Source organism: Labeo rohita, chromosome 12 (genome assembly GCF_022985175.1).
Source record: "Labeo rohita strain BAU-BD-2019 chromosome 12, IGBB_LRoh.1.0, whole genome shotgun sequence".
NCBI classification, from domain to species: Eukaryota; Metazoa; Chordata; class Actinopteri; order Cypriniformes; family Cyprinidae; genus Labeo; species Labeo rohita.
The window spans coordinates 31,344,165-31,370,516 of record NC_066880.1 but is presented as its reverse complement, the minus strand read 5'-3'; the positions used below and the strand labels follow the sequence as shown (position 1 = coordinate 31,370,516).

Sequence of the window (26,352 nt, the reverse complement as noted above, 5' to 3'; positions counted from 1 at the left end):
ATCTATGCTTGTATTGCGGAGGAGACGGTCATGTCATCACCACCTGCCCGGTCCGACCACCTCGCCCAGCGGTGAGTACTATTCAACTTCCACCTCAAATAGCTCCACTAGCTTGAACGTCTGTACAAATCTTAACCCCATACGTCTGTATTTCAGCGCATGCCCTCATCGACTCGGGTTCAGCGGGGAACTTCATCTCCCCCCCAAGTTCTCCAGGAATTAAATGTCCGGAAGCAACACTGCTCCCAGGACTTCAGAATTCACACCATTCAAGGAAAGCCACTGGTCACATCAGGCACTTTTCTCCAACACTGACGCTTCACATTGGATGCCTGCACACAGAGGAGATCACATTCATGGTGCTGGAAGGATCCACCGCGAATATCATCCTGGGATGCCCGTGGATGTCACAACACTAGGGGTGTGACGAGAGACTTATCCCACGAGACGAGACACGAGACTGAGTTCACGAGAACGAGACAAGACAAGATTTTTAAACTTTTCTTAAGAAATCCTCAATGATGAAATGTATAGGGAAAATAGTCTTTTATTCAACTGAAAAAGACAAAATGCAAAAAAAAAAAATGTAGGTGCATTTTGAACTTTATGAAATTAAACTTCCATTTTAATGAATTATATGCAGTAATAAACAACATTTAAACAAGAGCTTCATGTTTCCGGATAAATTGAGAATCCCAGTTTTTTTTAATAAATTGGAGACCATGATTCTCTCACAATTCTGGAGAAAAAAATAGAAAACTAAACAAAATAAAGTAGTTTACTAGTGGTTCTGAGAAACTGTTCATTGCGTAAGTATTTTAAAAATATATATTTATTTAAACAAACAAAAAAACATTCAATGAAGGAGTCACTTGTTTGACTATTGAAATCTCCTGAATGAATGATTCAGTGACATACTTTTTTTAAATGGGCAGTTGTCGCCACCTCCTGGCAGAAGAGGATAAGTGTTATAATACATACAAGTGTTAAGATACTTTTGGTTTGATCGCTACTGAAGACAATAAGTGTTTATACCCAAACTATGAACTTTTATCCCAGTACTTTGGTTATTTAACGTCCTGGGGTCGGCTAACCCGCCGGCGGGAGCACTCGCATATTTTCCAGATGTCAGCAAAAAGAACTTGAATTGCTCCCTCAATTTTAATTGGACACATAAAAGTAATACATCACCTGAATCTGTAGAAAGTTTACTTTTATTTGTGTACGCTCAACATACCAACAAATGTTCGTGGTTTTTGTAAATAAAGAAAATATACAGGGTGTCCTTTCAGTCTTCTCAGTCTCCGTGAATATTCAGTTGAAATGCGTCACTAAAATGAACTAAAACTCAGCGAATACATGACACACAAACACCAGAGATATGTCTATAGAAAGCTTGGAATGTCTACTTTTAAATGAAGTAAGTTTAATCGAAAACACATATTCTGTGTGTAAGTAATCCGTATGAAACCAATACCATGTCCTGTTTTTCCCCTCTGAGCTCATTACCGCTAATTAGTTCACGCCCACGCGCTGTGCGGCGCTATTGTTATTACAAACATCCACGTGAGACACGCGGGAAATGAACGCCCACATCAACTCGTAAACAAAGCAGTAACGTGTTTGTGTCGGACACTTTCGTTTTTGGAAGAAAGCGCTGAGAGGAAAAAGCCTTGTATTTACTCCAGATGAGGACGCGCTGAGAGGAACAGACTAAACTTGTTTATCTCACAAACAGAACGCGAGCGCGGCTACAGACAGCTGACGAGAGGATCTTATACAGTGTAAGTAATGTTTCTTATTGGCATTAGATAATGTGTTGTTGTGACATAAACTTAAACGCATTTACTAGTTGGACTTTTTCCAAAACTATAATTCCTGACTAAAATATGTGAAATCGAGTGCAACATTTTGAAATATCACAGGCAACTTTTCAATGCATCTGTAAGGTGTCAGGAATGTTTTATATTTCATAAACAAATTGACATTAAAGTAGGGCTAATGTTTAGACATAAATAGATATAAAAGTAATGTATAAGAATGATTAGACCAGTCTTTACTGTTAAATAATCTGTCTGCAAATATCTGCTCAAAGTGTACATAATGTGCTTAATAATAATTTAGTTTCTCAGATGTTGTTTTTATACTGTATAATAATAAATATTAAGCATGTGTGCATATGATAGCTATAAAAATCACATGGGCAATATTAGTGATTGCTAATGTAACAATATTGTTCCAGACCTATCAACATGCTCACTGATTTATTCATTTATTTATGTTAGTGACTAGATACCTATATGAATATTTTTTGGGATAGAGAATATATATATATATATATATATATTATAAAACTAATGCTTTTATTTAGCAAGGATGCTCCTGATATTAACATGCTCACAGATGTTTTTTGTTTTGCTTTAGTTGTTTGTGATCTGATACCTGCACAACAGATGAATCCTGCAAACTTTTCCTCTGAGAGCACTGTACCAACATCAGATCTTCAACTACACTGATTTTCTATTGGTAAAACAACTTCCTTGACTACTGATGATGAGTTTTGCAAGCACTTAAATATCAGGTATGATTTACTTGTGTTACTTGTTGAACAGAATTCAGAAAACAGTTTTCAGGAATTACACACCGTCTGTTCACATCTCTGTGGTTAGATCAGTGTGCTCAATAATGTGTCTTTGAACTTCATAATGTATGTTTATATGATACTGTGTTGTAAATAAAATACAGATAATCTAAAACCCCAATCTCTGAATCTTCTCACATTGTTTCCTACCTGACAGTCACAGTCTCACTGATGGGCCATTAGGGGAGGGCCTTTTGTCTCTCAGGTGTGAATCACTAAATATTCAATGGCCATTGTCACTCCCTTGCATATTCCCTTTCGATCACAAAACATGTCTTAGAAAATTTAAATAAGTATATTGTTTTTTGTGAACGACTGAACGAGATGATTTTCACATCATTTTGTAGAAAAAACTCTAGCCTACCATACCTAGTTCTCAAAAGTCTCATGCACAAATGTTCTGAATGCATTTCTTGGTCTTATTTCAGTGACTTAAAAAAATTAGATTTTCACTAACCACGCATAAATGTTGTTTTCTCAAAAGCACAAACATGTAAAACACAAACATGGGATATTGTTACGACATCTGATCTCACAAGATCTCATGCCACGAGATCTCGTCACATCCCTACATAACACCATCACAATATCAGCTGGAACGCTGGGGAAATACTACAGTGGAGTGAGTCTTATCTTCAAACATGCCTGTCATCTGTCCTGAAAGAAATCATTCCTGCTTCTCAAACCTTCTCCAAGCAGAGATCCACCTCTCTCCCTATCAGTTCAACCACTGTCGAGAGCCCTGAAGTAGAGCACAAGGGGAAGATTCCTCCAGAGTACCAGGCGTTCCAGGATGTATTCAGTAAGCAGTTGGCTACCCAACTTCCCCCTCATTGGCCATGGGACTGTGCAATTGACTTGCTACCTGGGGCTACTCTACCTAAGGGCAGAGTTTACCCACTGTCCATCCCAGAGCAGAAGGCCATGGAGGAGTACATCAAGGAAGCACTTCAACAATGCTTTATTCGACCTACAACATCCCCTGCTGCTTAAAGATTCTTTTTCGTTGCAAAGAAGGAAGGAGGCTTGCGGCCGTGCATCGACTACCGCCATCTCAATGCTCAAATGGTGAAGCATCGTTATCCACTTCCTCTGGTTCCGGCAGCCCTGGAACAACTACGGGGAGCTCGTATCTTCTCCAAGCTAGATCTGCGAAGTGTGTATAACCTCATTTGTATATGTCGAGGTGATGAGTAGAAGACCGCCTTTGTTACACCTTCTGGACATTATGAATATAGGGTCATGCCAAATGGCCTGTCCAACTCTCCCTCCGTCTTTCAAGGCTATATGAATGAAGTGTTCGATGACATCCTCATCCTCACGTCACGCAGGTCATTGAGAACCTCCGCCATCACCATCTCTATCTCAAGCTGGAGAAGTGCGAGTTCCACCATGCACTTTCTGGGTTATGTCATTAACCAATACGGCATCCAGATGGATCAGAGAAAGATGGAGATGGAGATCCGGAACTGGCCTCAGCCAGCTACCGTCAAGGAATTACAACGCTTCCTTGGCTTTGAAAACTTCTACCGAAGGTTCATCCACAACTACAGCCGAATCAGTTCACCTCTCACCTCTTTATTCAAGGGCCGGCCCAAGTCTTTGTCCTGGACGCCGCTGGCTTTCAAAGCCTTCCAGCAACTCCAAGAAGGTTGATGCCTCCTCTACAGGGGTTGGAGCGGTCTTATCGCAGCGGCAGGGTGATCCTGCACGACTCCATCCATGTGCCTTCTATTCAAAGAAGCTGTCCCCGGCGGAGCAGAACTACGATATTGGAAACCGTGAGCTCCTGGCCATCAAGCTAGCTCTAGAGGAGTAAAGACACTGGCTGGAGGGAGCAAACCACCGTTTTGAGGTCATCACCGACCACCGAAATCTTGAATATCTGCGTAATGCTATAAGACTGAACCCTCGCCAAGCCCGGCGGGCATTATTTTTCACCAGGTTTGATTTCACGGTCTGATATCGTCCCGGGGATAAGAACTGTAGAGCTGATGCCCTGTCACACCTTCATCAACCCGAGTCTGAAAACCACTCTTCTGAACCTATCCTCCCTCCAGCCGTAATAGTCCTATCCTATGGTCCATCGACAAGCAAATTACCAAAGTCAACCTCTCCAAGCCTGCTCCGCCGGGAAGTCCAGAGGGACTCCTCTATGTACCATCCACCTATCTCTACCCCTCATGGACTCAGCTCATACGTCCCCGGGCTCTAGACACCCAGGTATTCAACGTACCCTCTCGCTCATACGTCATCACTACTGGTGGCCCACCATGTCTCAGGATATCTCCCGGTACATCAAGGGATACTTGATATTACCAATTCCCCCCCCGGAGACTGCCTGAAGGAAAGCTGGTTCCCCTACCTATTCCACATCGCCCATGGTCCCACCTGGGCATCGGCTTCATGACCGACCTCCCATCCTCTGAGAATCATACCTGTGTGTTCATCGTCATAGACCGCTTTTCAAAGGCATGTAAACTCATTCCCCTCACAGGATTACCCACTGCCCACACAAGCCCTCTTTCAGAATGTATTCCATCACTTTGGACTTCCAGAGGACATCATATTGGATCGAGGTCCCCAATTCATATCTTGAGTGTGGCAGGCTTTCTTCAAACTGCTGGGAGTGTAAGTTAGCCTTTCCTTGGGGTACCACCCTCAAACAAATGGCCAGACCAAGCGAAACGGGATATCCGTCTCCACCTGCCTTGCCGTAAGCTGAGTCCTTGGTACATAGGTCCATTCACTGTGCAGAGGCAGCTCAACGATGTCACCTACAGGCTAAACCTTCCTCCTCACTACCGAATCTCACCATCATTCCATGTGTCTCTCCTCAAACCTCACTCCGAACTTTTGTCTCCCCTCACAGAATCCGGTGGCGATGAGGTACCTCCTCCTCCCGAACTCGCAGATGAGGAAGCCATCTACCGGGTCCGGGCCATCCTTGACTCGCGGCGGCGGGGCTCCAGACTGGAATACCTCATAGACTGGGAGGACTACGGTCCAGAGGAGCGTTCCTGGGTCACTCGTCAGGATATCCTTGATCCAATGCTCCTCACAGAGTACCATGCTGAACACCCAGATCGCCCAGCTCCAAGGGGTTGAGGTAGGCCCCGTCGTCGCCATCGTGTCTTTCGGTCGTCAGGAGCGGACCGTGGAGGAGGGGGTACCGTCACAGAATCACAGAGCAACTTCAACCCATCGTCACCAGATCAGCATGCTCCACCCTCTCGCTCCCTCTCCCCGGAATTCTGATTCACGGCACCTGCACCACCTCATCAGCAATCACTATAAAGAGTCTCCTCTCATGCAATCTCTTATCTGGTCTCGTTCTAACAAACTCTACAGACTCCCTACCCGATACTATCCTTAGACCGGGAATTTGTCTATCATCAGCGATCTGCCTACCCTTCATCTGCCTCCGATAACAACCTTTGCAGGAGAGACATTTCCAATATCTAGCTAAGTTTAATACTGTACACTGTACCTCTGGTTAATAAATTGTCTTTACTATTTACCTGTCTGCCGCCTCCTGTTGTGTGACACACATAATATAGCTAGGGGGCACTGATACTGTTTCCTATGCAATGACATTAGCCAACAGCTTGTTTTAGACTGAGGATCAGAATAAGAGTTGAAAATAAGCGATTTTCCACATAATTATTTATTTTTTATTTTATTTCTTATTTTTCTGTGTGTGCAAAAAACCTGTATCATTATAAGTAAACTTGATAATAAAAAAACATCTCACGACCCCTTTAAGGAAAGGAAAGGAAAGGAAAGGGCAATCCCATCCAAGTGCCCAACACAGTGGTGAGTAACGAACAAACTGTGAGCACACACCCAGAGAAGCAGGCAGCCACTTTTTTCTGCGGTACTCAGGGAGCAGTTGGGGTTCAAACCCACAACCTTTTGGGTTCAATTTTATACATAAGAAACATGAGTGATCTTTTTAGTCCCAAAATCTAAGCAAAAAGGCTAGAAAAAATAAATAACATTTACATTTGATGCTTACCTCTATAAAAAAAGCATGACTTTTGCAAACTTCCTGCAACTCAATGTACATCACATCACTGAGAAGGCGGTTTTTGGTTGGGAAATAAGCTCGATATTTCTGTCGCTTAGCATCCAGTGTTATAGTGTAATTAATATTTGCAGCCAAATCTAGAAAACATGATTGATCAAAAGTAGTTAAAAATGTAAGCAATGCAACAAGGTGTGAGATTTTAAGAGTTCACCAGAATACTACAAACCTCAAGCAGAATATATGTGATGTAAGCACAATAAAGGCAGTTTTAGTATGTAATTAGTTTATAAATAAACCTGTTAGGCTTTGTTTGTATCCACTCATGGTGAAGCACACAGTCAGGAAGTTTTGCAATGGCTTTGTGCAGTCTGTTACACTGGTTGGAATTTTTGATGGGTTGTAACTTACTTGGGTGTTCAAGAACATGATGGGTCTGGACCTGAATGGTTCACATATAACACAAATGAATTATTACTATTTGTGTGTGTGTGTGTGTGTGTGTGTGTTTTCTTATTGTAGATATTTTGAGTAAATTTAACACACCTGAGAAGCTGAACTGCACCCATGGATCCAACCGCAATATCAGGAAGTCTGTCTCCGCTCTGGTCTAGAGAGGACTGACTCAGTGAAATCCCAAAGAATCGCAAACCTGATTGTACCGATGATCCACCAATCCTCTGTCATCACAGACACAGAATGAAATGCATAATGAAGGTATTAGAATAAGCCCATAAAGTGAGTCAAGGAAAAGTAATGCAATGAAGGTGCTTTAAACTACAATGCCCTTAAACTGCCACAAACCACATCTTTTTCACCTGTGAATATGTGGGATTTATTTGATCTACTCCTCCATTGAAGATGTAGATGCTGCCCTGTCCATCCTCCTCCAAAGGAGCTCCAATCAGCACATCCCTGAAACCGTCACCATCCAGATCTGCTGGACTGGCTAGAGAAGAGCCAAAACGACCCCTCTGACCTGCCATTCCCACTAGTACCACATCAGAAAAAACGAACTATGAAGAAAGAACAGAGAGAGTTTTTTTTTTCTTTCACGTTCTTTCCTTTTGTTTTGTTTTTTTTTCTGTCTCATTTGTGTATATGTGGGTGTATATATTTATGACTGATTTCAGCTCATGTAAAAGTTACTGTCATCTATGTGTTTCACTTTGCTCAATAAAAAAACTAAATATATATATATATATATATATATATTAAAAAAAAAAAATCTTAATTTAATTCAGAATTAATTTTCAAATTGTTCTGAAAAGTTTTGTCCCCATCACTTAGTGTACCTGACTTGTAAAAATGTAAACAAACACTTTGCCCTCCCGATCAGGATGCATGTATGTTGGCGAAGATATCAAGAGAAGGTCTGTATCGGAGTCACTGTTCAAATCCACCACACAAACATCAGCTCCAAAATATGAGCCAATCTGAGGCTGAGAAAAGAGAAGGTTGAACATTAATATTAGCTTTATCTACTTTCTGCTAATTTTAGCAGACCACTGTACATTTGTGTTTTGATCTTTTACTGCTATCACTGCACCCATCCCACATCTTCTTAAAACCATGTCTGGATTCTAATGTTAGAGTCTTTGATCTCTTTCATGCCACTCTTCTGAGAGCTGATTTTACTCTAGCACCAAACTCTGGAACAATCTACCTAGCGTTGACAGTTTAAGTGTAGATTAAAGACTCATCTTATTAAACTGGCTTACACATAACACACTGTCACATTTCTATAATTCAAATCTATTAAATGATTGTTAGGCTGCATTAATTAAGTCAACCGGAACCAAGATCACTTCCCATATCATTCAATGTACTTGTCACATCGTAAGAAGAATGGCATCTACGCCAATATTAATCAGTTTCTTTCTTATTTCAAGGTTACCATAGTCACCCAGATCCAGTCTGTTTCCAGATTAGATGGTCAATGCAGTCCCCCAAATCTAATCTGTATCCAGTCCAGATGGTGGATCAGCACCTACAGACGATCGTGGATAGTTGTGATTGTGTTTGTGACTTTCCACATCTGCAACATCCCTTGCTTGCTTTGTGGTATCTTGTCTAGTCTGGTTGCCTTTGCGATTCTTTTTGTAAAGTCTTTATGACTTTATATTTCAACATATCTCTGTTTACCTCATTTGAGTTCCCATTTGCTTGTCTTAAGATTGTCTGCTGCATTTTTATTTCTTCACTTTGTCTTATCTTTGTGATGGCTTTACTGAGTGTAAGTTCTGGATCCAACTGTAGTCTCTCTGACTGTCCGTGTTCTCTAATTCCGTATAATTCCGTATCTCGTATAATTTCCTCTTGAAGGACTCCGTACTGGCAATTTTCACCTCCTGTTGAATTTAGCCCTCTAATTCATTACATTCTCCTTGCATATGAAGTGTTTCTCAAATGTTTCTTTAACTTTGTCATATTCTTTCCTGTCTGATTCAAACAAAGCCAGCGTGCACATGATATCAACTTTATCTCTCATTGTGTAAATAAGTGAATTAACTTGATATTCTTGACTTCCTGCATTGATCCCTGCTGCTATGCAGAATCTCTCAAATCTTCTAATCCAATTTGACCAGCTTAAGTCGAAATGTTCAGGCAGGCTTATTGAGAACAATGATTTTTATTGAATTTCCTCCCTTTTTTTCCATCCACCACAGAAACGTCTCATATGAAGTAGCCCTAGGGGCAGTATAGAATAAGCCACTCCCATGAGACCCAGGAGCCTGCAACATGTGCCCACCAAAACATGATGGTCTAGTTTGAAGCAGGCCAAACACGTTTTGATACTGGAGACTCGAGCAGGAGGCAAAAGGACCTGCATCGAGACAGAATCGAGCTGTACCACCAAGAAAAAGGTCCACTAAGAAGGAGTGAGAACACTTTTCTGGGTGCTCAGCCTGAGGCCAAGAGACCGAAGGTGGTGAAGAAGAATGTCCCTGTGATGAAACACCAACTCCCTGGATTGGGCCCTGGAACCAAAGGAGCCAAAGCCAGACCAAAAGGGAGAATCTGATATTAGTACACCTTTCCCCCAAAGGCGAACATGAGAAGCCACCTGTGTCGTTTAAAATAACCTGAATATGGAGGATATGAGAGCACCAGGTTTTCAGGATGGTTGCCTGCTAGTGGAGGTGTGTGTGGCAGCAATGACAGCAGAGCAGAGCCCATGGCATCCTCTTGTGATAAGAATTAGGATATAGGAATAGAGCTGGAGCAGAGGTGTGGTCTGGTGCGTGAGCAGGAAAAGTTGAAACAGGGAGAAAGCCTGGAGCAGGGCTATTCAGCCCACCAATTATTTTCATCCGGCCTGAGAGAAGAGTATGCACAGGTCACACATACGCCTTGAATTGTTTTTGCAGTAATCTGTTTGTCCACAAGATGGCAACACTGGCCTGGGCCAGCCGAAAAAGAAAACAGACGCAATAACAACAGTCTACCGGAGACCACAACATCAAAAGATGGCAGCGCAAGCACTTGTGTGAAGTGTAGTGAATTTTGCTTTCACCAACCTAGGGAGGCGGAATAGTGTAGTGATGAGTACTCATGTCACAGATGACGTTACAATTCTTGGATCACGTGGCACTTAATGTGTGGTTATGAGTACATCACATAAGAAAGATTGGTGGGATCTCTAACTTGTAGAGTTACTTAAGTTTTATCAACACAAGGAAGACACAAGTGTAATAAAATAAATGTTATTAACAAAAGATAGACAAGAGTAATCAGCAACTACTAAATGAATACCTTGAATGAAAAAGGAATAATGTGCATAAGATGCATAAAATGCAAGTGATTATGTTGGGAGGTATTAGTCAGAGCTATGTTATCTGGAAAGATAAACTGCTGCTACTCTCAAATAAGATAAAAAACCTTATTATCTATCAAACAAATACGTTTAAGATTTGTTATCAGCTGCAATCAGCTATACAATGTTTGATGTAAATTAGAAATTCATATACTGATAACATACAACAATGCCAGGGTCTCTAGAAGAGGTTTGGAAGTGTGTCTGGTGATGGTGACTTCTTCCACTGGTTGTGCTGGTAGCAGTACAGTGGGGAAAGGAGCAAGAATCCATGTCAACAGCCTTGAACATGAAGCATTGTAGGATGCTGATCTCCTGGAGCACCAACGGGTCCTAAGATCTAGAACAAGCAGATGTGGCCCTGGAGTAGGTGCTGAAGGTCCTTAGCTTGGAACATGCAAGCAAAAGTACCTGAAGCAAAGGTTTGCTCGCTGGAGCTTAACCTTGTTGCAAATGTCTGTGTGTCTTCTGCCTCTCTGGGGTAAAGACTCAGAAAGCTGGAGACTCGGACTTGGTATCTGTTGTTGTCTCACCCTTGCGGGTCGCAGACTCAGTACGGGTATCTGTTAGTCGTACCGGAGACTCAGAACTAGTTGATCTGTTAGTGTATTTCCTCTAGAGAACTCAGACTCAGAACAAGGAGTGTATTTTGGAAGGATACCTTCATCCCTTTCCAATGAGGAGGAAATTGCAACTTTGTGCTTCTCCATTTCCGTGCTGGGATTAGCTGGTTCCATCAGAGTGGGAGGACATGGGGTGGCCCACCCTTCTTTCCTCCTGTGGAATTTAGCTAGAAAAGTGTCCAGTGCATTTCTCACTTTCCAAAACACAACCAGAATGCATTTGGCAATGTTACGAACACATTGTCAGCATGCTTCCCCCTGTAGTTTGTCTCCACGTCCCTAGAGGTTCCCTGTGTTCCCCTCTACCTTATTTCTTCCTCGTGTGGCCTTGTTAGCACTATTCAGGTCACCTGTGGCTCATTTCCCCCAGTGTATTTAAGTTGTGTATTTTTCCCTGGCTCCTCACTCGGTTTTTGAGTCTTCATTCTGTGTAATCTGCCTTGCTTTGCTTACGCCTCCCGAGTTACCTAAAGTAAGAAATTCTAGACTATTTACTTTAGTGGTTATTGTACCCTGGTTTTGTTTTCTCCCCCCCGTGGAGTTTTTATTTTCTCTTGTTATTTTTTCCTTTGTGGTTACTGTCGTTAATACCTCGGCCTGAGAAGAACTTTTGTTGGACTATTCTTGCCAAGATTTTTTTTTAATAAACTGCCTCAAGTGTTTCAATTGATTCCAGCATCAACACTCCTGTGACTCAAGGGTAGAACTCTCAAGCACCATACCAGAGACCCGAGTTCTAGCCCAGCTCGTGACAGAAAAACCGAGTCAGCCATGAACCCAGAAACACTCACCTCCAAGGATCTATTGACAGTGATCGTCCAACATGAGTCTTCTTTCCAGCGCCACAAAGCTGTTCTCAGCCGTCAGGAGGAGCTGATGGCCAAACACTCTCAACTACTGGCTGATGTGATGAGCTCCATCCATCAGCTCTTTGATCGGCTTCCAAGCGCCTCACCTTCCTTTCCTTCACCTTCATCCTTGAGCTGTAACCAGCCTACTCCAGTCGCAGAGCCTTGACAACCACCTCCCAAGCCCGTCACTGGGGATCCTAGTTCCTGCCAGGGTTTCCTCACCCAATACTCCCTGACCTTTGAGCTCCAGCCCTCAAGTTTTCAACTGACCGCTCCAAGATTCCTTACATAATTACCCTCCTCTCAGACAAGGCGATCTCCTGGGCCTCTGCAGTGTGGGAATCAAAGGATGCCTGCTGTGAGTCCTACGCGGCTTTTGAAGAAGGGTTCAAGCGAGTGTTTGATCATCCAGTCAGCGGTCGAGAAGCTTCCAAGCGCCTGCTTACTCTAAATCAGGGCTCCCGCAGCACCGCAGATTTTGCCATTGAGTTTTGGACCATCACTGCAGGGAGCGGGTGGAACGATGAAGCACTGATGGTCTGCTTTTAGGGAGGACTGTCCGAGCCCCTTCAAGATGAGTTAGCAACCTGAGAACCAGCTGCTGACCTTGAGTCTCTCACTGCAATGGCCATCCGCCTGGACAATCACCTGAGAGAGTGAAGGGTGGCTCGCTGCAAGACCTCTCAATCCCAAGTTCCTGTGAGCAGGACTGTGTCCCCAGTTCATTCTCCTGCGTCCAGGGCTTCCCTGTCCCCTGAACCGCTCCATGATTCCCCAGAAGACATGCAGTTGGGTTGTTCCAGGCTCTCTCTCAATGAAAGGGAACGTCGCATGTGGGAACGACGCTGCCTCTACTGCGTTGCCTCCGGCCACTTTCGCTCCACCTGTCCCAAGCTCTCGGGAAATGGTTGTCCCCGCTCAGGAAGATTAGAGCTCGTCCTACTAATGCCATCCTAGCTGTTCCAGCCATTCTGTCCTGGGATGGCCACCAGCATCAGGTCCAGGCCATGATTGATTCTGGCGCTGCGGGTGACTTCTTGGATTTATCATTGGCTAAGGAATTTGGGATCCCCACCCAGCTGCTTCCTCACCCCCAGGCAGTTACGGCATTGGATGGCAGGCCTCTGGAACTGGGCAGAGTAACAGAGGCCACTCAGTCCCTGCAACTCACCATCCACAAACACCAGCAGGAGGAGACCTTCTATCTTATTGACTCTCCCGAGTATCCTGCTATCCTGGGTCACCCCTGGCTGCGCAGACATAATCCCTGGATCGACTGGTCCGCTGGCATCTCACCTGCCTACTTCAGAGTCCCTCAGCCCCTAGTTCTGAGTCTCAAGAGTCTGTCGACCTGTCTCAAGTGCCCAGTACCTATCATCAGTTCAAGGCAGTGTTTAGCAAGTCCCGGGCCAGCTCCTTACCACCTCACTGCCCCTACAACTGTGCCATTGACTTACTCCCGGGCTCCTGCCCTCCCAGGGGTCAGATCCTCTCCTTGTCTCCTCCCAAACACACAGCAATGGATACCTACATCAAGGTGTCCTTGGCAGCAGGCATCATCTGGGCCTCCACTTCCCCGGCTGTGGCGGGCTTCTTCTTTGTGGGGAAGAAAGACGGGGGTCTTAGGCCATGTATCGATTACCGGGGCCTCAACAAGATCACGGTTCGGAATCGATACCCCCTTCCTCTCATGGCTACGGCTTTCGAGCTACTACAAGGGGCTTCTATTTTTACTAAGCTAGATCTACGCAACGCTTACCATCTGGTGCGGATCCTGCAGGGGGACGAATGGAAAACGGCCTTCAATACCCCCACAGGCCACTATGAGTATCTGGTGATGCCGTTCGGGCTCACCAATGCCCCTGCAGTATTCCAACCACTAATAAATGATGTTCTCCGGGACATGCTTAATCAGTTCGTCTTCGTATACCTTGACGATATCCTAATTTTCTCGAGGTCACTGGAGGAGCATGAGGGGCATGTCAGCAGGGTCCTCCAGAGACTTCTTGACAATCATCTCTATGTGAAGCCCAAGAAATTTGAGTTTCACGTCACCCAGGCTCAATTTCTTGGGTTCATCATCACTCTTGGTCACGTAGAGATGGACCCTAGGAAGGCTGAAGCTGTCCTCAACTGGCCCATTCCCGCCACTGTTAAGGAGGTTCAACGCTTCATCAGCTTTGCAAACTTCTATAGAAGGTTCATTAAGAACTTCAGCTCTGTGGTGGCCCCCTTGACTGCACTGACCAAGGGAGGAGGAATCAAGATTCACTGGGGTCCGGAGGCAGCGGAGGCCTTCCAGGATCTCAAGTGCCGCTTCACATCAGCACCCATTCTCTCTATCCCTGACCCTGAAAGACCTTTTGTGGTGGAGGTGGATGCCTCGGAAGTGGGCATAGGAGCCATCCTGTCACAAAGGGGTGAGGATGGAAAATTACACCCTTGTGCCTTCATGTCTCGTCGCCTGTTGGATGCTGAGCGCAACTGCCACGTGGGGGATCGTGAGTTGCTTGCAGTAAAACTTGCCTTGGAGGAGTGGCGCCATTGGCTTGAGGGGGCTGAGCACCCTTTCCAGGTTCTCACGGATCACAAGAACTTAGAATATCTCCAGCAGGCTAAGCCGCTGAAACCTAGGCAGGCTCGATGGTCCTTGTTTTTAATCGATTCCAGTTTCTCCTGTCTTACAGATCTGGCACAAAGAACGTCAAGCCTGATGCCCTGTCCCGAGCCTACTCCCCCCGAGACACAGGAGAAACCCTTGGCATCAATTATTCCAAGGTCTAGGATCGTCGCGCATCTGCAGTGGGAACTATTAATATAGTCATTTTGTAAGACTTTTTAATTTAACTCAATAATATTAATGATACTGAATAAAAAATAAATAAAATAAAAATAAAAATCACAAGCCAACTTTTATAAGCCACAGATATAACTTTTTTTTGACTAATTATCAAAATAATGTATAGTCCTACAAAGCTATTATTATCAGAGCACGTGAGCAGAGCATACCGTCACAAGAGGGTAGCGTCATTTTACCAGCATTGTCCAATACAGCAGTACTATAGCGTGTTACAGCACAGTATGCGACACTATTGCAAACAGGAAAAAGTATACATAGAAATTTTCTGTCGGCGCGTTATTTGAGCGGTCTTTGTATTTCCGTTGAGCATAAGCGGTACACAAGTGGAGCATTCATATGGGCCGTGAGCAACTTAATGGAACGCACATTCATAGAGCGGAATATTGAGCGGAGCATCACACATTGAGTGGTGTACGCTGAATACTGCCGGACTGTGCGGCAGATATTTTCGGCCGTTTATCTCTTTTGAATTTCTATAAAAATCGGCTGTACACTAGCCTTGCCGCGCCTCCCTTATTATAACTCCATGCCCCCTCTAGGGGTCGCGTTCCCCAGTTTGGGAACCACTGCTTTACCCGTTCCCCGTAGGCCTTGGTCGCACCTTTCTCTGGACTTTGTCACGGGACTCCCACCTTCCCAGGGCCACACAGTCATCTGGGTGGTTGTGGACCGGTTCTCAAAGGCTGCCTGGTTTGTTCCCCTGCCCAAGTTGCCTTCGGCCAAAGAGACTGCAGAGCTTCTCCGACCAGGGGCCCCAGTTCTTGTCCTGGTTCTGGGGAGCCTTCTGCAAGCTGATTGGGGCCACTGCCAGCCTCTCTTCCGGGTTCCATCCAGAATCTAATGGCCAGACAGAATGGATTAACCAGGATCTGGAGACCACCCTGCGGTGTATGGCGGCCAATAACCCCACCTCCTGGGCTATCTACATCATGTGGGCAGATTATGCCCACAACACCCTCCGATCCTCAGCCACTGGACTGTCTCCCTTTGAATGTCAGTTCGGGTATACCCCCCCATTGTTCCCCGAGGAAGAGGCATGTGTTGGCATCCCCTCAGCCCGGCACTTTGTCCGACGCTGTCGGCAGACCTGGAGGAGGGCTAGGTGTGCTCTTCTTCAGACCTCCCAGAGATACCAACTTCAGGCTAATCACCGCCGCCGGACGGCCCCTAATTTCCAAGCTGGTCAAAGAGTCTGGTTAGCCACCAAGAACCTGCCCCTCCATGTCGAATCTAGGAACCTTTCCCAGAAATACATTGGCCCTTTTCACATAGCAAGGAAAGTTAACCCTGTTTCTTATCGTTTGTTTCTTCCCTGTTCACTTAGAATTAACCCCACATTTCATGTCTCATTGCTAAAACCTGTCTTGTCTTATCCCTTTGGTAATCAGTCTTTAGGTGGGTGTTAGTCCACCAAGATCCAATCAAAATTTGGCAAACCCTTGTCCACTATTTGGTCAGGGAGGGGCTCCGCCATAAACTGTGCCCTGGAACAGTGTTCTGGCAAAAAAATAGCTCAGACACTGGACGAAGGTAATTATCAAATGGAGTATAGTTTAAAAGTCTGCATGTTCTGCAGCACACATAACTGAGCTGCTTTAGACAGCGCGCCAGTAGCACTTTAAAAGACAAAACACACACAATTATGTTAAAATGCATGGTTTAGGCGAGTTACCACATTTGGATTTTTTAAAAACTGTCATTTTTTGTTATATCCGCGTCTCCTTGTTCCCCTTGTCCCTAGCTCTACACAGTAGCGAATTGTGACAGAACAGTCCAGCCAAGAGAGGGCTTTTGTTATCAAGGGCAGCCTGAGAGCCCAGAACTCATCCCTCCCGCTCCACCTTGGTCTAGCATCGACCATCCTGTGCCTAGGGACTCTTCTGGCTGCACCTATCCCTTTGGCTCCACCTTGGTCCTCTGTCGCTCCAGCTCCACCATGGCCTCCCGGACCCATGCCTTTGCATCAGTTGCCGGTGCCATTTGTTCCACCCCGGCCCTCCGGATCTTCCTTGTCACCCTGGCTCATCAGCTCTCCGTCTCCACCTCGGGCTCCTCCGCCGCCGTCGGTCGGCCCCGTGGAATTGTCAGCCCTTCCTCCTCCATGGCTCCTCCCTCCGTCGGCTCCACAGTGGGATCGTCATGATGGCTGTGGCCTGGGTCCCACCTGGCTCCTCCTGCTCCAGGCCCCTCCTGTCATCTCCCTGGTTCGTCCCTCTGTCTGATCCGCCCTGGGTTCTCCTTTGCCCCTTTCCTTTTATCTGGTGTCTAACGTCAAACCTGTGTGCTACGTCTGTTCCTGCCTGTGTTTCTCCATTTGGATTATTAAAGACTGTCGTTTTTGTTATATCTGCATCTCCTTGTTCCTCACTCTACAAAGTAGTGAATTATGGCAGTCTCTGAAGTACAAATAAGCCATTTGGCCAAATTTTCCAGAAAACAAGGGCCAGACAAACTGCTTCTGAAGGAAGGAAACTGAGGAGTGCATGGCGCATTCACTAGTATTAGAGTGAGTGAGGTACTGTCACTAAGGAGGGGCCCACGACATCAGCCAATGAATTGGCGTGATTCTGTACGGGCTTCAGACAATTGGCACACACAAGGGGTGTTCCTATTGCATCATTGCTACACAGTGTTAAGTGAACCTATGAAAGAGAACTAAACTGCAATGTTGTTGGTTGACAAAAAAAAATCTCTTTATGAGTTATAAATGTATTGGCTTACCATGTCTATAAATAAAACCTTTAGATGACAAGTAATTGTGATGATATCTATCATAAATGCAGGAATGGGTGTGAGGCAATAGGAGAGGCTACGTTCATGTCTCTGCCACTGTCAAAATCAAACCTACACCCTTGCTCTAGCACTACTATAATATTTTAAATTATTACACAATTATTGTAAAAAGTGAAAATGATACTGTGTTTTTATGTGTGGATTTGACCCCAAAATATAATTGAACAACCCTGGGAGAGTCCAGCAGTTTATATTGTGTGGCTTGTGATACAAGGACTTGTCCTTGATGCTTGTATCTTGGAGCTCCTAGAATAACATAGTTGGTGCTTGACACTGTTGCAACAGCCATCGAATAACCTTCAGACAAATGCAATAGTTTAATAATATGCATGTTCTGAGTTGTATTTGCTGTATAGAAGAAACTGACTATAAATTCACATTTCTAATATATTTGAGTAAAAAAAAAACTCACCTAGATAGCTTTCATGCTCAATTCCTCTTCGAAAGGAGCTGTTGGGAAAATATTCCTGATATCCACCTTTCCACTGGAAAGCTCCCACAGCACTCACTAACACGCTTTTCTAAACAAAGCAAAACAAATCTGTAACTCGACTTGGAACATACAGAACTTAACAAGCTACTCAATACCCTTCGTTTATGTGATAAAAAAATGTGAGTGCATTACAAAAGATGAAATTGTTAATTTTCTATGGTTACAGTATAGTTTATAGTTTATTCCTATATAAATTTTCAGTGAATATATAACTATATTAAGGTTAAGGATTTGGTAAATTTGCTAGTTTATTTACATATGCTGTGAAGGCTGTGCTGAAGCCATCCTGTGCAAACTCCATTCTGGAAGAATCACCTGAAGACTGAGTTCCTACAGCAAAGCAACAGAAGTTACTGAAATAAATTACTGATTCAAAGCAGCTATAGCTATGCAAGTTTTGGAAAGATCAGTTTAAAAATCATTCTGATGGTACACTGACTTCTAAGACAAATGGTCTCTATTTATTCTCTCCCGCAGACGTCTCTTCTGGGTGTATTTACTGTCAATTTGATAAGCGGGTACAAAATTGCAAAAAAACCGGATTGTTTTACAGCAGCAACAGATGACAGTGAATTAAACTCACTTAACTGTAGGGGGCTCCAAAGTCACAAAAATACACATTCTCAGAAAAAAACGGTACAAAAGCTGTCACTGGTGTATATTTTAGTACCTAAATGGTACATATTTGCACTTTTGTAAAGATACCACTCTTTTTTTGTACCATTTTTTCCTAGAATGTAGAGGAAATCTGTTCAGTTATTCCAAAAAGATACATTTATACATATATAAAAGCATTTTCACACTTAATTGCATTGTCTTCTAAGGTGCCAACATACCTTCTATGGCAATAATATTCTCTTCCAATTTTTGAAGAATATTATTCAGTGCATTAAAATCTGTCACTTTGAACACATGATCAGTATCTGGATCAGAAGCGATCGTTTTCAACTCCTCTTTTGCATTGAAATCATTAAAAGCATTGCCAACCTAATATATATACATAAAATGTTGAAACATAGCTTAGTAACATTTAAGATTTAGACAAAACAAAATTAAACATTTAAGGATCTATTGTAAGAGATTTGAATAGCATGTATATAAAAACCTACCCCAATTGCGAATCGTGCTATGTTCTTTGCCTCTGCCTGTGATGCTACATATGACAATGAGCCCCTGTCATGTGACACTCCATCCGTAATAACAACCAAGATTTTTTTTGCTGATGGTCTTGCCCCTCCAGCTGATGTAAATAACTCATTCCTGGTATTAAAAAAAATATTTATAAGATATATTGCATAGCTTTCTAGTATTATAGTGGAGTTTGTTTTCTTCCAAAAGTAATATAGTAACAAAAGTAAAATAGTAAGTCTTACACAAGTTTTAGGATGGCTCTTGCAGTGTAAGTGGCACCTCCATTGTATGGTATAGCTTTCACCTTAGACTCCCATGTGCTGTCTTGAATTTTGAGGTTGTTGAAATTGTAATGAATTTCACAATTATGGGAGTACTGTGCAATGGCAAACTGTAAACCAATAACAGATAAAGTCTCATTATGTGCTCTATAATACCACTCAATTAATTATTTATTTATTTATTTATTTATAAAAACACTTCTTAAAACATTAAAGTGACTACTTGTACCTGTCCATCCCGCTCAGTAAAACGTTTGATCATGTTTACCACAAATGTCTTCATTGTCACAAAATTAGAAGTCCCGACACTCCCAGATCCATCCAATAAAAAAGCTATGTCAATCTGATCTGGACAGTCTGAAAATAAAGAGAAGCACGAGTATATACATAAACTGCAGTAAACTTACATCAAAAGAAAGGAAACTAATAGTACTTAAAAAATAAAATCCTCCGGTGATGATCACTTTTACCTCTCAGAACGCTGGGTATTGGTGGCTTTAACACATTGTTTTCACTGATAAAGCACATGCCATTGTAGGTGGTAACTGTTACACATTTCTTTGAAATGGTTGGCCCACAAATCTGGAAGAGACAGAAGTGTAAGTTAACTTCTAAAAATTATCATAATATGTGCTTCATTTGTAGCTGATCTGTATTATGTTCTTTGCTAGAACTTACTGCCAGCTTTGAAGAACGTGGATCTTGAACCATAGAAAGTCCAAGAGACATGTTGACAGCTTCCAAAGGCACTTTGTTAATACACAGAAAGTTTGTTAATTTTTGAAATTGAGTAATACACAAACAAACAAAACTTTCCACATAAACGGTACATGATGGTGTCCCCTCATGTTATTTATTTATTTATTTATTTTGAGAACATACACTATTATTGTTATGATTCCTGTCTGGTCTGCCCGCCACCAGAGGTCACCTGTGCTTCCCACGAACAGTTCACATTGCACAGACTGTTGCACTACACCCTGGACTACGTTTCCCATCATCCATCGCCCTTTGCCTTGCCCTTTGGATTACGTTCACCACTGATCGACCCTCGCCTGCTTCACGGACTATTACTACTTGTGTCTTGCCCGAATATGCCTGTTTGCTATTGTTTGACTCTGCCCGTGTTTATGACCATGTCTATGTCTCAGTCTTGGTACAATAAAAGCTTGTATTTGGATCCACTCACCTCACGTCTCCCTCTCCACATTACAACTATACTGTAATGGTGTGAGTGAGACGAGAGGCGAGTGGATCCAAACGCGAGCTTTTATTGAAGGGACGAGACAGATACATGGTCAAACAGGCAGGGTCAAAATAACAGCAAACAGGTATATTAGGGCGTGGCACAATGGAAGTCCGTGAAACAGGCGTGGGCCGATCCGTGGCAAACGTAATCCGAAAAGGAGCGAGACGAGAGAATGATCCAATAAACGAGCTAGAGTCCAGTAGGCAGGCGGCGAGACAGTCGAGACGAGAAGGCCAGGCGAGAAAGCTATACACAGGGAACTAGGAACTAGGAACAAGGAACAAGGGAACTAGGAACAAGGGAACAATGATTAACACAACAACAACGCACCGTGGCTTGCATGGGGAAAGACCGGGGCTTTTATAGCGCCGCTGATTGGTCACAGGTGCTGACCCAATCAGCGCGCTGAATGACAGGGAATGTAGTCTGGGGTGTAGTGCAACAGTCTGCGTGTTGTGACAGGGTGAGAGCGACATCTGGTGGTGAGCGGACCGCAGGTCACCGACCAGATTCGTAACATATACAGCATAACATAAAATTACATTTTTAATATAATATATATTTTTAATACAATGTAATTAACCATAACCCTAACATTTAAAATTAATTTGATACTTTTTTCAAGGCAGAGGTTTCTTCACTGTATATACCTATTGAAATTATACAGCATAATTTGGACATAATCTATTGAAGATATTTACTGAGGCACTATACTTTTTGTTTGTTTGTTTGTTTGTTTTTTACCTCATTTTATTAACCAAATTGATTTTACAGGATGATTTTCTCCTTATTGTAAAAATGTAAAACACCTTAATATTAAAAAAATAATAATAAATAAATAAAACAAATAAATAAAGTGGCATTATTTTAATCTTTTTAGACAACTGGGGGAAGAATATTAAATAATCTCCTAAATAATCTTCTTGATTACTGTCCATTACTTTTCTCAAACACTACATTTGCTACATATTGGTTCCAAGGCGGCAGACTGCTCTGTTTCACAGTTTTGTGTGATTTTAAACGGTTATTTAAAGTTTATCAAGAGAAAAATCTTACAAATCAGGCTTTTTAACTGTATGTCCTGAATTTTTGGTAACATTTTGGTAACAACATTGCAAAAACTGCAAACTCCAAAAATAGTAATAAATAATAATAACAGAAAATAAAATCACTAAATACCAATAATGTTTTGTGGTGAGCAGGTTCCTTCAGTGACAAAACAGCTATAAATTTGTCCTCTTTGAGCTTGATTGATTTGAATTAAAGGATCACTCACGATCAGACTACAAGAAAAGAAGCGTGTGTTAGAATCAATGACAGAGGATAGATAATTTATTTGAAAAAAAAAAAATTCATGAAGTAGCTCTGATAAATAGAACGTATATGTATACTACAGTGTAAAGTAATTTTAATGTGGAAGAGAATTCGATGCATTTCAAGTGGTTATGTTACTCATACACACACACACACACACACAATATATATATATATATATATATATATAAACACATATATATGAAGAGTTCAGCTGCAACACCAGCTAAAAGCCATCTCGGTCAAAAATGAGATAATGATACTGAGTGAATGCTCCTGAGACATAATATACGTCCATCAAACACTTTTACTTCAAACTCGCCAAATTCTAGCCTTAGCTAGCCTTAGACAATCAGAAATACCAGTACTTACAAAGAAACCTTTACAAAGTAGCCAGAAAGAAATGCTATTTTTAAAGAAATACATCAGATGGATTTAGAGGCTTTTGCATCTGAACTCTTCATATATATATTCATATATATATATATATATATATATATATATACGGTATCTGCAGAAAGTTTTATTGATATATTTACAGTTATGTATGTTTTTTGGTTCTTTTTCTGTCATTATCAATACATGATCTTTTAATCTATAATGATGTAAGTTAAATGTGTCAACAGGGGGCGCTGCAGTCAAAAACACACCCATGTTACATTTGAGCCAGCATTAAGAATGACGATTCAGAAGTCACACAGACTTAAACATTTTGATAACCAGTATAATTCTTTACTATAACAGACAGATAAAAAAAAAAACTGCAGTGGTTGACAGATGTTGGTAAGACGGTCTCTATCTGTCTCACCAGGCAACTAATGGCAGTGTGGTGAGTACTGGCAATTTTGTGCTTTCCAAACATTATGAGTAGATGTGCCATGTGAGGTGAGATGTCTCTCACCTTGATGTGTCTTTCTGTATAACCTTATAGCCAAAGGATACATTCTGTGGTGAAGTGAACGTTTTCCAGGTAGAAGGATCAATGTTAAAAGCCATCACCGAGTGAGACACTACAGTGTTTAGAAAAAAAATGCACTGAATTAGAAACTACAGACTGCATTGTGACATAATCAAAATGTATAAAATGGATATCTCCAGTCACGCAAAAATACATACTATAATAGGTTAACAGATGCCGCTGCTGGTCACATTGCTGTGTGGCATCAATAGAAGCAATTACAAAATAAAATAACATAAAAAAAAAAGAAATACTGAAGAACTTGAGACCCTGCTATATTGTGAATATAGTAATGACTGAAAAGTTGCAAGTGCTCTGCTTAACACTGTGCCTAACAAAACCTTTAGCTTGTTTGCTTTCCTTTTAAGTGTAGTTGTTTTTTATTCTGAATATATTAAAATATGAAAAGCTGACAAGTGCATCTATAAGTTATTTTTGCAGTTCAATTCTCATAGATGCATGTTTGTGTGCAATGTGTCAACGCAGACAGCTCATATGAGACTGAGGCATTTATAAAAAGAAGTTCACACTTATTGGATTTTGTTTTTGCCTTAAAAGGATATTTTATTTTAAATCTTCATCCATATTATAGTATTGGCCATGCTATTACATTAGAAAGATGGTCAAGGTTTTTATTAACTTAGGGTTATATAAATAAATAAAGGTGACTATTAACTTCTGAAGTTATATAAAATTAGATGTTATGATCAACAATGAATGTTGAGTAACTGTAAGTCTTCAGTCAAACTAAAACTGTAAGGGGTTTAAATTTAATTTAATTCATCTATTTCAGCGTGAATATTGCAATTCTGTTCATCTTATTACAACTGATTACAATCTTACAAGACGGTACAAAAAGGGTACAAAAAGGCTAAAGACTTGCAACACAAGAAAGCTTACAAAAGAGCAAACTTACCACAAAGGATGCATAGTATGATGTAAAAGTTCTGGTCCATCTTAACCTGTCAAATGTAAAAATGAAGGACGCATCAAGTTGTATGTTAAAGTGAGTACTAGATGTGGTTCACCGATGTGAAAAGGGGTAGAAGCATCAAACTAAAGAGGAACAACAATTTGATAGAGGAAATGAGCACTTACTCAAGAAAGATGAAGTTAAAGAGAATTAAAGATTAAGATTAATTAATAACATTAAATAATATAATCACATACATTGCAGTTGATTAATGTATTTATTAGTATCTAAAAGGATGACAATAGAGGTTCTCCAAGTAAAGTATTTGAGAAGAGATATTGCTATGTGGCCCACTGTTGTGTTTTTAACCTTGTAAATGAGCACTTAGAAAATGACAGCCTTGCGAATAATGTGCAAATAAATGTGGTTTTAAAAACTGAAGCTGATGCTGTTGTAAATGTAGAAGGTCTTTATTTAGTGCTCTTTTGTCAACTAAAACTAGTAGTGGTCTTGATTTTAAAGAAAACAACAAGATATGTGCACCCCAGTGGTGACAAGATTGGCATGAAATTTCTTACACTTGCACTGGGTTAAAATGTTTCTTATATGTTATGTATTTCACCATTTTGTGTGTGTGTGTGTGTGTGTGTGTGTGTGTTTGTTAAATTAATAATTACCGGGTGACCTCTGTTAGTGACTTTTATGCTTTAAGTGGCTTGTTCGCCTTTTACAGGCCCAGGTATGCTTAAAGCAAAATAAAAGAACGAACCGGTGCGACGTCATTTCAAACAAAATCAGGCAAAAAGCTTGTTTGGAGTTTGTTTCAGGTGTTTGAAACAGCTTACCAAAGTGAAGATTTACGGCTGGGAAACACCTTCGAACTACCATTGATCCGTAGAATTTACATAATAGGTGGCTCCACCCTTTTTGACAAGGAACTCTTCATTTCCTGTTGAATCCTTGTTGAGGTCAGATCCTTGTTGACTGACTTCAATTACCTCTGAGCGTAAGAAGAAAAGGCCAATGAGAACTGGTGAGTGGAATTTGGATCCTAAGCCACTCCCCCATACATACAGGTATATAAGATGGCAGCGTGCATCCATTCATTCAGATTTTTGCTTCGGGGGCAATCGCTTCATGAGCACTGCTTCTCCCTTCTAAGAAAAAAGAAACCGGATCATCAAAGCTACAGCAGTTTTCTCTGGTCAAGTACTCCTTTACCTTGTGCATTTCAGCGGAGAGATTGCCCTTGTTTAGCACAGATAAGTGCTGCAGTCCTCCCCTAGGCACCCGACTAAATTTCCTACAGCAAGCACAGTCATTGAGAGTGTCTCTTGAGATGTCTCTCCGTTTGTGTGCTTCTGGATGTGGTAGTTTCCTTACCTCGGACGACAGACGCAATCTCACATGTCTGGGCCGTAAGCATGCTGAGATGGCGTTCTTGGTTCATGTCCAAACTGTGAGCGCATCTCCATGGCCACGCTAAGGTCACGGCTCATTCATAGTAAAGCTTCTACCCAGACCAGTTTGTTGGGTCAAAAAAACTCTGTGGCTGCGTTGGTTAGGAACAAGGATCTGATCTCCGGGTCACTAGTACCAACTTTTTCACCAAAAGAGCAATTTCCTTCATCTCTGGGTCTGTCGCACCGGTTCTGATTGTGAGCGATGCACTGCTTCCTCACACTTCCTCGGGCATGAATTCGTAAGTTCCGTGGGATCGGGAGAAACAGGTAAGTGCTCATTCAGCCTGTCTCTACTTTAGGGCGCTACTTCAGGAACGTTGGTAACTGTGCCATTGATCCCACTTGTACGCAGGCTCGCGGCCTGGTTAGCGCTGCCCAGCCCATCTTGTTGTAACTCCTGTCGCATGTCGCAACTCACCCACCATCTCCTTTTCTGGAGTCAGATGTGGCTCAAGTCGCTGCCTGCTGTTCACATTCTGGGAGAGCTGAATCATGCAGCCAATGCACTTCATTCATGACAGCTGACCCTTCCCGGAGAATTTGGAGTTGATTCAGGGAAGCTCAGGTAGACTTTCCCAGGACTTCCTTAAGTATGCCTTTCCCCCACTGAGCCTCCTTGCACAGACCCTGTACAAGATCAGGGAGGACGAGAAGCAGGTCCTGTTGGTCGCGCCGTATAGGCCCACCCAGACCTGGTTTGCCAACCTCATGCTCCTTGTGACAGCCCCTCCCTGAAGGATTTCCCTGAGGAAGGACCTTCTTTCTCAGGGGATGGGCAAGATCTGGCGCCTGCAACCCAATCTGTGGAACCTGCATGTCTGGCTTCTGGACTGGATGCGGTAGACCTCTCTGGCGTTCCCCAGGCTGTGATAGATACTATTACTCAGGCTAGGGCTCCCTCTACGAGGCAGGCCTACACTCTGAAGTGGGGTCTGTTT

The 26,352-nt window shown here is 42.4% G+C and overlaps 1 protein-coding gene across 1 annotated transcript in view; it reads right to left on the bottom strand.

Annotated features, from left to right (window-relative positions):
- LOC127173806 (integrin alpha-X-like) overlaps positions 1-24,085 on the bottom strand; it is a 45,006-nt gene extending 20,921 nt beyond the window's left edge. The window contains exons 1-17 of the mRNA XM_051123800.1: positions 23,955-24,085; positions 22,982-23,090; positions 21,946-22,049; positions 20,196-20,266; positions 19,988-20,099; positions 19,747-19,874; positions 19,479-19,627; positions 19,215-19,365; positions 18,942-19,092; positions 18,362-18,435; positions 18,025-18,133; positions 17,782-17,909; positions 7,964-8,110; positions 7,487-7,684; positions 7,215-7,348; positions 6,968-7,110; positions 6,660-6,808 (exon numbers count right to left, since the gene is read on the bottom strand). Of these exons, the coding sequence (XP_050979757.1) occupies positions 6,660-6,808; positions 6,968-7,110; positions 7,215-7,348; positions 7,487-7,684; positions 7,964-8,110; positions 17,782-17,909; positions 18,025-18,133; positions 18,362-18,435; positions 18,942-19,092; positions 19,215-19,365; positions 19,479-19,627; positions 19,747-19,874; positions 19,988-20,099; positions 20,196-20,266; positions 21,946-22,049; positions 22,982-23,090; positions 23,955-23,994 (2,097 nt within the window). The 5' untranslated portion in view covers positions 23,995-24,085. The remainder of the gene's footprint in view (positions 1-6,659; positions 6,809-6,967; positions 7,111-7,214; positions 7,349-7,486; positions 7,685-7,963; positions 8,111-17,781; positions 17,910-18,024; positions 18,134-18,361; positions 18,436-18,941; positions 19,093-19,214; positions 19,366-19,478; positions 19,628-19,746; positions 19,875-19,987; positions 20,100-20,195; positions 20,267-21,945; positions 22,050-22,981; positions 23,091-23,954) is intronic.
- Between the last annotated feature and the right edge of the window lie 2,267 nt (positions 24,086-26,352).